General features: G+C 49.1%; 2 protein-coding genes across 6 annotated transcripts in view; one reads left to right on the top strand and one right to left on the bottom strand.

Moving 5' to 3' along the window:
* Positions 1-145: 145 nt before the first annotated feature.
* On the top strand, positions 146-5,654 carry POLR2H (RNA polymerase II subunit H). 5 transcript variants are annotated; one of them, XM_023750608.1, is made up of 6 exons: positions 146-898; positions 1,337-1,526; positions 3,046-3,129; positions 3,212-3,305; positions 4,279-4,362; positions 5,291-5,654. In XM_023750608.1, the coding sequence occupies exons 2-6, from the start codon at positions 1,454-1,456 to the stop codon at positions 5,406-5,408; spliced, it is 453 nt and encodes a 150-aa protein (XP_023606376.1). In that variant the 5' UTR covers positions 146-898; positions 1,337-1,453; the 3' UTR covers positions 5,409-5,654. The 5 variants fall into 5 exon arrangements, with proteins under 5 accessions (XP_023606376.1, XP_023606378.1, XP_006084900.1 ...); XM_023750610.1 differs by lacking the exon at positions 4,279-4,362; XM_006084838.3 differs by lacking the exon at positions 146-898 and having other exon boundaries at positions 942-1,526.
* A 3,905-nt stretch (positions 5,655-9,559) lies between these two features.
* Positions 9,560-12,501, bottom strand: part of THPO (thrombopoietin) — a 5,396-nt gene continuing 2,454 nt past the window's right edge. The window contains exons 2-5 of the mRNA XM_023750507.1: positions 12,112-12,198; positions 10,473-10,640; positions 10,158-10,238; positions 9,560-10,041 (exon numbers count right to left, since the gene is read on the bottom strand). Coding sequence (XP_023606275.1) covers positions 9,658-10,041; positions 10,158-10,238; positions 10,473-10,640; positions 12,112-12,198 — 720 coding nt within the window. The 3' untranslated portion in view covers positions 9,560-9,657. The remainder of the gene's footprint in view (positions 10,042-10,157; positions 10,239-10,472; positions 10,641-12,111; positions 12,199-12,501) is intronic.

Genomic DNA, 12,501 nt, shown 5'->3' with positions numbered 1-12,501 from the left:
CAGTGCTCGGAGTAGAGGTCTTGAGTCTCTCCCATCCCTCCTCTCCTCCCTTTCATAGCAGCTTCCCCGGGAGGTGCCCCTGGAGCACCCTGGACCGAGGGGTTTGCGGGGCTGGGCCGGGGCGGGGGGAGGGGGGGGAGTGGGACCCGAAGGAAGCGGGGTCCGGGTTCGGGAGAGCGCGCTCCTGGAGGCGGGCGCGGAGGGACAGAGGTCGCTTCTTCCTGGCGGGGCCCCAGGAGAACACGAGTAGCTGCTGACATCTCGCCCCCATGGGGGGAGATGGCCTGATGGGCTCTTGGTTCTCCATCAGGTTCGAGGAAGGACAGAGCCGAGGGTGGGGCGAGCACAGGGTGGATGGGCTGTGTGTGCGAGTCAGAGATAGTGTCGGGGAGAGGCCCGTGCCCAGGAAGCAGGCAGTGCGCCCCGGAGGAGGCCACGGGAGGAAGGGGCATGCGGAGGTGCAGGTGCTGGCTGGGAGGAGGGGACGGTGCCCAGGAAGGGGGCGGTGTGGGAGCAGCCAGCCTCCTGGGGGAAGGGGCCATCAATGTCAGGCCAGAGTGTCCGCAGAAGAGGAGAGTGCCAGGATGAAGGGGCACACAGATCAGTGTCCAGTGGGGAGGGAACGAGCAGTTCCAAGCTGAAGGGGCAGTGCTCCGGAGGGCACAGTGTGATGGGGTCAATGCCAGGCTACAGGGGGCGGTGTGAGCAGGCTCGGGGCAAGAGGACAATGGTGGGGAGGGTGCGGTGCCAGGGGAAGGCATAGTGCAGGCTTTCCTCTTCTCCATAGTGACATCATGGCAAATTCCCAAACTGAAAGGACCCAGCTCGGGTGACATCCAGCAGGGCCGAGCTGGGCCAGGCCGGCCTGAAGGGCCTCGGTGCCAGCTGCAGGGGCTCGGTAGGTCCTGCGCCATGCGGCGCCGGCGCTCTGGGGGCGGGGTTCTGCTCCGCCCTTTCTCGGCGCGGACTGTGCCCTCGGCAAGCACGCGTGCTGGCAGGGTAGGGCTGGGCTGGGCTTCTCTGGGCCAAGGATCAAGGTCTCTGGCTGGGGTAGGCCCCCATGCGTTCCAGTGTTCTCAACAGGAAGACTGGAGAGGGCGCAGTCGAGCCTCCGCGGAGAGCGAGGAACCGCGCCACCTCGGCGGGAGGTGGGGGTCTGTCTTATTGTGATCCCGCCCTGGGGCGGGGTTATCGACCTGAGGCCCGCCCTCAACACTGAAGTCTCCGAAGCGTAGTTCGGGGCGGAAGTTAGGAAGCCCCGAGAGCTAGGCGACGGAAGTGGCCGCGCTCCTGCCTGCCTGTGCGCAGGCGTTATTCTATTTCCTTGCGGCTGCAGTTTAGGCCGCACCTTTTCCCCTCTCCCGCTCGTTTCCTCCGCGCGAGGGGGTGCGCGTACCCCTAGTCGTGGTTGAGCGGTCAGCGCCCCCGGTGCTCCCCTCGTCGCCCTGTTACCATGGCCGGCATTCTGTTTGAGGATATTTTTGATGTGAAAGACATTGACCCGGAGGGCAAGAAGTTTGATCGAGGTAAGTAAGGTATGTAGAGGCGGTTTTGGGTCAGGGACTAGTCCGGTTCTCGGGGACACGCCCCCGGGTCCGGTCCACCCAACCCACGTGGCATGCGTCTCCCGTCAGGTCCTGATGTAGGGACCGCGCTCAGGAAACACTTTATAGATGAAAGAACGGAGACTCCGAGCTCTCCTGGGTTCACACATGCTGTGCCCGGTGCCTGGGTGGCCTTTTCTCGTGGTGCTGGTAAACTCCTGGGCATCTTTCTGGTCACTGCCCACTCTGCCAGGCGCTGTCCTGTGCACCTTCCACGCTTTGTCTGATTTCTTTCAAGAGTCTGCATGAGGTAGTTATTGTCTTACCCGTTTTTCTCCGAGAAGTAACCCACCCAAGGCTGCACAGCAAGTAATCTGACTCCAGAACCTATATTATTATTATTATTATTATTATTAGTTTTTATTGAGTTTATTGGGGTGTCATTGGTTGACAAACCCATATAGGCTTCAAGTGTACAATTCAACAGATCATCTGCATACTGCATCGTGAGCCCATCACCCAAAGTAAAGCCTCTTTGCACCTATATTCTTGTATTGCCCTTAGGATCTTTAGCTTTTTGTGAAGCCCTCTCCGAGTTAGAGTTGACTGCTTGGAATAATAAAGAGTTGCTCTTTATTCTGTCATTGATCAATAATTGTTTCTGTTTTCTCATCCTTTGCCTGGAGACTGAGATGTTCTTCAAGACAAACACCGGTTCTTACATGTCCTAATAATCCCCTCAGCACAGAGGCTGACACAGGAAGACAAAACCTTTGCCCAAAGATAGGTTGTTTCTTAATCACCGAGGCAGGCCTAGAATCTGGATATTCTTTGTTTGCCAGAGGGCTTTTGATTCTTTTCCCGGGATTTTCTCCACTTTGCTTCTTGCATATCTGGTTCTGATTGAGCCTGCACTTTTTTTTTTTTTTTAATATTTTATTGATTTTTTACAGAGAGGAAGGGAGAGAGATAGAGAGCCAGAAACATCGATCAGCTGCCTCCTGCACATCCCCTACTGGGGATGTGCCCGAAACCCAGGTACATGCCCCTGACCGGAATCGAACCCGGGACCCTTCCGTCCGCAAGCCGACGCTCTATCCACTGAGCCAAACCGGTTTCGGCGAGCCTGCACTTCTGAAAGCAGATGAAAGGCCAGTGGATGCCCATTCACCTATTTATAATAGCCTATATGGTAAAGTGACTGGAACATCTAGTCGGTGGCACGTGTCATCCCCCATTCAGCCCCCCAGTCCCTTCCCACAGAGGAGGATCAGACTCCTGTTTAGGCCCCCTCCCCGTAGTGGGCTTCCCAGACAGTAAGAGGGGGCAGGCCCAGCTGAGAGCCTCCCCCCCCCCCCCCCCTGCACAAATTTTCGTGCACCGGGCCTCTAGTTGGGGTAGGTTGAGTCTTCTATTGCATACAGCCCCCCAGCGTGGGGTCTGCAGGGTCACCCTGGGTCAGGCACTTATCCTCTGCCACTCTTTCTCTACTTCTCTCCAGTGTCCCGACTGCATTGTGAGAGTGAATCTTTCAAGATGGACCTTATCTTAGATGTAAACATTCAGATTTACCCTGTAGATTTGGGTAAGTATTGAATACAGAAAATAGCAGGAGACTTTTTGCCATTTCAGCTGTTTTCACTCTCTGATATTGCCGTTACTTTCAGGTGACAAGTTCCGGTTGGTCATAGCCAGTACCTTGTATGAAGATGGTACCTTGGATGATGGTGAATATAACCCCACAGATGATAGACCTTCCAGGTGAGGGAGTGAAGAAGGGAGTACTTGAAACATGCCCGAGAACAAAGTAGATAAGTGGTATAGAAAGAACCTTATTTAATTAAGTCATGGAATAAATGATTATCAGCAGAATCTGAGGAAACTTAAAGAAATTGCTGCACTTAAGAATTAGCAAGGTACCTGGCCAGTGTGGCTTAGTGGTTGAGTGTTGACCTATGAACCAGGCAGTCATGGTTTGATTCCTGGGTTGCAGGCTTGATCCCCAGTGTGGGGCATACAGGAGGTAGCCGATCAATGATTCTCATCACTGATGTTTCTACCTCTCCCTCTCACTTTCCTTCTCTGAAATAAATGAAAACATATTTAAAAAAAAATTAACAAGGTGTTAATCCAGAGCAGTGATTACATGCTTGTGTAGCTTTTTGATGGTGGAGGAAATGACTACTGAGTGACCTAGGCTGTATGGGCCTTGAGTCTTGGGGGGGAGTTTGGTGTGATGGGAGTTTGGAGCCCCATTGAGTTAAAATCTCAGTCCTACCACTCATTTGTTGATTAACCTTAACCTCTGTCAGCCTCGGTTTTCTTGTCAGTGAAAGACAGATGGTTGTATCTAGTTCACAGGTTTGCTGTGAGGACTAAATAACATTGTATTTGGGAAGTGCCTGTTGCTATAATGCTGGCACTTAGTTAGCCGTTACCAATTTTAAAGAACCTCTTATTGTTAACTACTTTAAAAAAATATGTTTTTATTGACTTTTAGAGAGAGAGGAAGGGAGAGGGAGAAGGGAGAGATAGAAACATCAACGAGAGAAACTTCGATTGGCTGTCTCCTGCACGCCCCCTACTGGGGATTGAGCTCCCAACCTGGGCAAGTGCCCTGACCAGGAATCAAACCAGTGACCTCTTGGTACATGGGTCGACATCCAGCCACTGAGCAACACTGGCCTGGCATTGTTAACTACTTTTCAGAGTAACTGCCACTATTGTTCCACAGGGCTGACCAATTTGAGTATGTAATGTATGGAAAAGTGTACAGGATTGAGGGAGACGAAACTTCTACTGAAGCAGCAACACGTCTGTAAGTTCCTTGGTCCTGTGAGAACCCTTTCACCCTGCCCTGTTCTGAGAATTTGGGACTTGCTTATCCTTCCTGGGTTGGGTCCTTCTCTTTAAGTACCTCAGACCTAAGCAGGACCCAGAAAGAAACTTCTGGGAACAGTTTTCAGTCTAAAATGTAGGCTTCTCACTTTGCTCTTTGTCAGGGTCTCGGCCCTGGTGGTCCAAATGAGAGACTGACAGTCTTGCTGTGTGCAGTGCAAAGGAAGGTTGCTTCCTTAGGAAATAAATGCAGCATCAAGTAATTAAACTGCTAGGTGTGCTTGTATGTATGTATGTATATGTATATGCTGCTACACTGCAACCCAATCCCTAGTTCTTTGGTTTCCCTGACTAGCTATTTTTTCTTTTCTTTAAAATCTTATTAAAACAATATGTGCCCTTTGTAAGAAATATGAAAAGCAGAGAAGTAATGTCAAGAAGGAACAAAAATCATCTATAATTCCATACCCAGAGGGAACCTTTTACATAAACATTTTTGAATAATTTAGGTATTTTTTTTCTTCTGTGCTTTTTTTCTTTGAGATCTTGTTGTTTATTACAATGTTTTCTTCTACTCTTTTTGCTTAATGTTATGTAAAACATGTTTCCCCATGTCAGTTTAGAGCTTTTCCTAAACATTTTAATAGCTGTATATCTAACATTCCAGTAAATGGATATATCTGAATTGATTTGACCATTTCCTTTACTCTGGGCATGTAGTATTTTCCACTTTTGCTAATATCAAAAACACTGCCGTGCATATGTCTGTGCATTCATTTTTGTCTGAATTTTGGTTCCTAGTGACAAAACATTAGAAAGGTGCCTCTTTTTCTTAGGCTGGGCTGGAAAGCCGCTGAGTAACAGCTGCTCCAAATCTCACACTCATGGGACTGGACCTTCTGTTTCAGCTCTGCCTACGTGTCCTATGGGGGCCTGCTCATGAGGCTGCAGGGTGATGCCAACAACCTGCATGGGTTTGAAGTGGATTCCAGAGTTTATCTGCTGATGAAGAAACTGGCCTTCTGAACCACTGGGAAGCCAACCTTGCTGCTCAGTCACTCAGGTCATGGACATTTGTTCAAGTCTGAGTTGCAGTTGCTGTTGTCCGGCTCAGGAGGGGCTGGCTCTCTGTCCACCGTGGTGCTTCTCTCCCTGGTCTGGACTCAGTGGGAAACTGACTTGCCTGTGAAAGACCCAGCGGGAGAGTTTAAAATGAACCAGAAGTTGTTTTTGTGTGTATGGTTTTTTTAAATTAAACTTTACTTTTTCAGACTTCTCCTCCCCTTAAATTTTTTTCCCCATTTACTTTAAAATCATTTTTTTTAGTTTGCCTATGGTATATTATGTCTCTGGCCCATAGCCAGATGATCATGCCAATGCAAGATCTGTCTCAGCCTTTTGGTCTCCATAGTCAGTCTCCTGGCTGACTATCTCCAACATTTGTCCTCCAATGTGATTTTCTACACAAGAGAAGCTATGGTGTTTTTGGCTCCTGGGGCACCCCAGGCGCAGAAGATAACCCTCCACACCCCATACTAAACCAAAAGAAACACCCCCCCTGCAGAGACCACTCATTTTCAACCCATTTCCCTAAATACTCTAACACCTCATGTAAAGACCTGAAAATGATGGGGAAGGAGATACCCCAGGCATCCCACCAGGGGACCAGCTTCCCTGGCAAAACGAGAGGTCAATAGAGACAACTGCTTAATACACACAAACCTTTCTGGATAGTTACCTGAGTTTCCCAGGGGTAATCAGAGTCCGGTATGCTTTCTCCGGTATGCATAGAATTCTGAATTGGCAAGGAGCCCTGCCCGTTGCCGTTCCAACTCTTTAAGTTGCTTAATAAGTCAAATCACGTCGACCTGAATGAGTCACTTGGGTAGCCTGGAAATGTTGCTGATTTTTAAGGAGACCTGGGGTAGAGGTGTTTATATCCATGCTTGGGACGCCCCTCTCAATTACATAGGAAGAGTGGATTCGGCGGGTATGGGAACACGTGGAGGAGCTAGCTGCCTGCTCTGTATTCCAGTGGTGACAGCAGACAGAGGGTAACCTACCCGTGACACTGAACCGTGAGCTGCTGCCCAGACCATGGAAGCGGACAGGGCACCCATACCAATGAGGTTGAGACTCTAGTGCCAGTGCCCGAAACAGTGCAGCAGCCTGACTGCAGTCACTACGTCAAACGTGGAGTCAGCATACATTGACGTAATGGTGATGCTTACAAGGCCTCCAGCAGGGGAGCTGGCTCTTCAGCCTGGCATGCAAGGTCCCTGAGAAAGCATACGGGACTCTGATTACCCCTGGGAAACTCAGGGTAACTATCCAGAAAGATCTGTGAGTGTGTATTAAGCAGTTGTCTCTATTGACCTCTCGTTTTGCCAGGGAAGCTGGTCCCCTGGTGGGATGCCTGGGGTATCTCCTTCCCCATCATTTTCAGGTCTTTACATGAGGTGTTAGAGTATTTAGGGAAATGGGTTGAAAAGGAGTGGTCCCTGCAGGGGCGGGTGTTTCTTTTGGTTTAGTATGGGATGTGGAGGGTGGAGAGGGAAATTAGAGATGCAGTTGGGATGGATTTTTATGGGATCCTACAGCCTTTCCATAGAGTCCAGTTTTGGGGTTGGGGGCAGGTAGAGAAGGTTGGAGTGGGAGAACCTAATGACCAATAGTAGTTTCTGGGGTGGCACAGCAGACTGTCCTAGCTGCTCTGGGTGGCAGAAGAAAGAGAACTGGCATACAGTTGAATAGAGATAGGGATGTTCTGGTTATAACAGTTTTTTGTTTTGGTCTATGTGAAGAGAAGAGGAGATAGATTTGAGAATGGGTTAGATATTCAGTGGAGACAAATTAGTTCACACTGGAGAAGCCCATGAGTTATTTACATTTGCCCCAGAGCAAGTCAGATGCCAATACTGGATGCCTGGAACTTTCTGGCTACATACTTTTTGCAGTTTTGCCATCTTTGTCTCATCTGACTGTGCTGAGAACTCCTAATTCTTTGTCTCTGGTCCTGTTGACATATCTGGTTCTGGGTGCTGCCTCTTTCATGTACCATAAAGGGTTTCATTTGATTATTAGATTTACTCTACTCTAGTACTGCAGTAAATTAAAATTTCCACTTACCATTCCCTTGACTGCATCCTGGGATTTGTAGTGTAGATGAACTGATTCTTTCCCACGTAGAAACTGACACCATTCGAGATTTGGACAACACTTTTGAGCTTGGTGCATTTGTTGATTCCTTCTCCATGGCAACTGTTCTGTCCATAATGGGGGAGAGGGACACCTGGAGATGTCTAAATTGGTCACTCGTACCAAGAGCTTTGGCCTTCTACTCAGAACTCTTTTATCTGTTGATGTATTTACTCCCTAAGGACTTGGAAATTTTTCCTAATAAATAGAATCACTGAATAACATTGGACAGTGCACCGCACTGGGGAGAGTATGAGCTCTAGACTAAGTCGGCCTAGGGTGTTTCTTTTCCTTCTCACAGGCTGTGAAACCTTTGGGAACTTGCCTGGCTTCTCCCTCATCTATAAAACAGAGTCACCGGAGCCTTAAAAAAGGCCCTGTGGTTCCTGGCACACTGACTTTCATTCTGCGTTAGCATGCCTCCCAGGTATTGGTGGCTGTGTTTGGAACGCTGGTTCCTGGCTCCTCTGCCTACACTGTAGACGTGCCTCTCCTGTCCCAGCTGCTCTGGGTGCCAGAAGAAAGAGAACTGGCAGACATTTGAATAGAGATAGGAACTCCCTTGTCATACAGTTTTTTATTTTGTTTTGTGTGAAGGGAAGAGGAGACAATGATTTGGGAATGGGTTAGATATTCAGTAGGGACCTTCTGGTGGGGAGGGAAGAGGAGAAACTTCCATTAGTTTCCCCTACAGGAGCCTCTGGAAGTAGTGTTGACCTTTTCAGTGGAGTTTTTGTTTCGGGCAATATAAACCTCCTCTCCTTTAGCACCAAGATGGCATTTATGGGCAAAGCCCCATAAGCCTGGCTTTTTTCTCTAGAGATCCCCTAACAGGGTTTATGGTGGTCACACAAGGCTGCTTTTTAGATGCTATTTACCTCTGGGTATTGGGAAATCAGCCTTCAACTTGTACTGGAGTTGTACTTGTGTCTCCTGCTGTGTGAGCCCTAGGAGACTGACTCATGCCACTTCCTGCACTTCCCCCGACCTCCACAGGAGGGAGGCAGGACCCCAAGCTCTGCGAAGCTTCCTGCTGAGCTGCTGAAGCTCTGGCTGTTTGCTCAGCTGTCATTCCAGGTCTTGCCTGAACTGTCTACACGTCCTTACCTGAGGTGTGAGGCACTCCTAGGCTTCCTGTTAGCTTTTCTTTTTTTTATTTTGTTAGGGAGGGGCAGAACTATTGCCCTCTGAGAAGAACATCTTTTTCTTAATCAGTTAGCTTTTGGGTACTTAATTTATTCTTTATTGATACAGGCTCAGACAGTCTTTCTGGGAGACAACGTCTCATTCATTTCTCAGGGGGAAGGGTCTCCTAAGAAAAGGAGATCAGAATGCCATTGAGACTGAGGTAAAGGGTTATGGTAAAGAGATTAACCTTAGTTCTGAGCAGAAGACCAAAGCTCGCGTTTCTGTTTTTCTGATATAAGATTAGTCTCTACCTTTGTTCAGAGGGCAGGCCAGTCCAGGCCTTTGAGGAATTATTATACGAAAAAGCATATAGAGAATTCTTAAGTTGTAAATTTGTACAGAAAATAGACCAACGATAACTAGCTGCTCTGGTGAATATTATCGATAGGATAAAAAAAATAGCTTTTCTGCCCAGCCGGTGTGGCTCAGTTGGTTGAGCGTCGTCCCATGCACCAGGAGGTCGCTGGTTGGATTCCGGTCAGGGCATATGCCCAGGTTGGGTTGTGGGCTCCATTCCCAGGAGGGGGCATGCAGGAGGCAGCAATGGATGTATCTCACATCAATGTTTCTCTCCCTTTCTTTCTCTGAAATCAATAAAAACATATTAAAAAAAAAAAAGCTTCTGGTGTTTTAAACAGTGAAAAACAACCCCCTTTCTGTCCTATGTATCTGCCTTTACCAGGGCTTTGTGTTCCAGGTGACAGCAGGGAATCTGGTGGAGTTGCAGTTGTCTCCCAGGCCTCTCCTCTGGGTAAGAGGATTACACACGGGAGACACTGCTGGCATTGGCAGTGCCTGAGTACCTTACTCTTCCTGAGACAGGTTCTGGAAGTGAGGGTGGGCCGCAGGTAGAAGAGGACTGGTAGGGTAGGGCATGGCAGCAGAGGGGTCAGGAAGCGGGAGTTGGAGCTGGACCGTGGGGGTGGGCACGGTGGGTAAAGGGGAGAAGAGTGTATGCTGTCCAATGGGAGGAAGGGTTAGGGAAGAAGAATATCCAGGCTGGAGGTTGGGTGGCAGGGAACCCATGTCCGAAGTTCCTGGAGGAATATTCAGGGCTCCAAGGGCCCTGGGTGAGGGTCCAGGAAAGAGTCCATGAGTTCCATTCAAAGGTCCGTGTGTCCTGTTCAGTTGTCCGGGGATTTGGTCTAGGAACCCGGAGGTTTGGTTCAGCAGACCAGGCCTCTTGGCTCTGAATCCCTGCAGCCTCTTCAGAAGTCCAGAGCCAGTAGTCTTGGCCGGGACACTGGAGTTTGTCTCCAACAATCCAGAAGTCCTGTTTGGAAGCTTGTTCGGTGTGAGGAGTAGAGAGGTACTGTGTGGGAGCGCTGTGGTGGGTAGGGCCCGCTTGGCACAGAGGGTGGGCCCTACCACATGCAGCAGGAAGCGCACCTTTCCTCGGAGCAGCTGCTGGAAGCTCAGGAAGATGGCATGGGGATCTTTGTGAGCTGTGGTCCTGCCCTGTGGAGGAAGCTGAGGGCAGAGGATGGGCCTGAGGCCAGAGACCTGGGCCAGATCTCATGCCTCCCTTGTCTATGTGGGTAGATAGGGTACCAGCACCCAGGCTTTATGGCTGGGAGGGAGCATTCCTTGGGAGGTCATCTCTTCTATCTCAAGATTCCTAGAATTCCTCTTCCCTCAGGCCTTCTGAGGAGACTGAGTCAGAAAAGAGGGACATTTCTATAGTTCCCTTGACTGGGGACTTACCTGGGTTCCAAGGAGGCCCTGCAGGGCCCCAAGGAGGAGGCGAACTTGTCCAGAAAGCTGCCCCAGTAAGAATGAGAGGCAAGTGGGTCCCAGCTGTCCCCGTGCTGCCATCACTCCCTCCAGCAGGAGGGTCGTCGCCCCCAGGACGTCCTGTGCCTTGGTCTGCTCCTGGGAAAGAGATGGAGGAGAGACGTGCACTGCTTCAAAGGGCATGCTAATAGCGGGTGGGGAGCTTGGAGGAGTAGCCAGCAGCATGAATCATAGAAGCTGAGAATTGGACAGGACCAAGGTCCCACCCAGCACAGGAATTCCTTCACAGTCTCCCGACAATTGGTCATCAGCCTCTGCTTGAATAACTCCAGTGTCCGGTAACCCTGCCTGGTCTTACACTTACTTTCAGTCAGAAAAGCTCTTTTTCTCTCTTTCTTACATTATACTGAAATCTGCCCTTTTATGGCATTTACCTCTTGGTTCTAGTGCTGCAAATCTCGTTCTGCTACAGAACCTTAGGATCATGTGATTCTTTTTTAACTGAGTGTAGAGATGAAACCATCATAAAGAGCATAAAGATGAAGGGAAGGGCTTGGGGGCATGTGGCAGAGCTGGAACTAAGGGCTCCCTAGGAGCTGCCCTTCCCCAGCCCAGCCCCCTAGGAGATCTGAGGGGGGAATGAGATTCCAGGGGTCTTGAGGATAGAAGAGTTGACCTACCATGGAGTGCTCCTTCCCAGTGGTTTCCTGAGCCTCCGACTAAAGCTCCCCATGCTATACCACGAGACTGCCACTTCGTCCAAGCTAATCAGACAGGCTTTGTATTTTTTTTTTTAAACCATTCCTCATATAACATGTTTTCTAACCTCTTCCTGCTCAGGTTGCTTCCTCCTGGGTACATGCTAGTTTAATAGATCCTCTGAATAAATTAGCGTGTGTCTAGTACTCAGTCCAGTATTTTTAAGTGCAGTCCACTTGGAATTTTATGGGGATATTTCCACATTATTGGTGCTAAACATTGAAAGCTACCCAGAACCACTAGGTTTTTAAATAGCTGCCTCAATAATGTTGTTACATGTGAAGTTTGGGGCCAACTCAACCCTCCTCGATCCTTTTCGTAGTAAATTCTAGGGCCAGAAGTTTCTATGAGGGAAGCAGGGCATTGTGGCCTGCAAGCTGGAGTAGGACTTTACTCAAGTACTTTACACATGTAGAATTTTTAATATATCTCGGTTAAATTCCACCATGTTTTGAACCTCGCCTTTCAGTGATTTGAATCTTGATTCTGTCTTTTGTTATTTTTGTGGTGGTTCCCAGCTTTGTGTCATCTGTGGCTGACAGGTCAGTCTTACTTATTCATGCCAACTTAAGAAGCTTGAATTGGAATAAGTCAAAGGCATGGCCCATGGGAGACCTCTGTCCAGCTTTTCATGGTGTTCAGCTTTGAATCTATTTAACACACTGGAACTGCAAGTCGTCATCTTGTCCAGAGGATATTATCACAGTAGAATGTAGATTGGGTTAGAGGGGCCAAGCTGAAGATGCGATATTTTCAGAGAGCTCAGGAATTTTAAAGAATCCACAGGAAGCAACAGGAAACTGATGAAGACTGGGCTTAGAGAAGCCCAGGGAAGGGCTGGCTTTCTTACCGTCTGGGTTTTCCATTCTCCCAAGCTAAAGTCCACAGCAGGCAGCAGGACAGGTGTGGGCAAAGGGTTAATGTCTGGGCACTGGCTCTGTTGAAAAAATTGGTGGGAGAGGGGGAGAGAAAGGAGAAGGGGACATGGTCACCTAGTGACTAAGATGCTTCCATGAGTAATAGGTCCAGATTAGTTTTAGAGGAGAGCTTGATTGCAAATCATAATCCTTGTCAAGGAGTGCTGATCAGGAGGTCATGGTCTTACCAAAGACAATAGTGGAAGAACAGTGATTGGATCAGGGAGCGAGAGGATTTGATGGGAGTGAGGGTACCTTACCAGTTAAACGGACAGAGGGGACAGTGCTAGGGGGTTCTCAACCAGTCTGCCGTGAAGGACATG

This window comes from Myotis lucifugus, unplaced genomic scaffold (genome assembly GCF_000147115.1).
Source record: "Myotis lucifugus unplaced genomic scaffold, Myoluc2.0 scaffold_14, whole genome shotgun sequence".
NCBI lineage: Eukaryota > Metazoa > Chordata > Mammalia > Chiroptera > Vespertilionidae > Myotis > Myotis lucifugus.
Note: the sequence above shows the minus strand (reverse complement) of the source record. Positions and strands in the feature narration are given on the sequence as shown.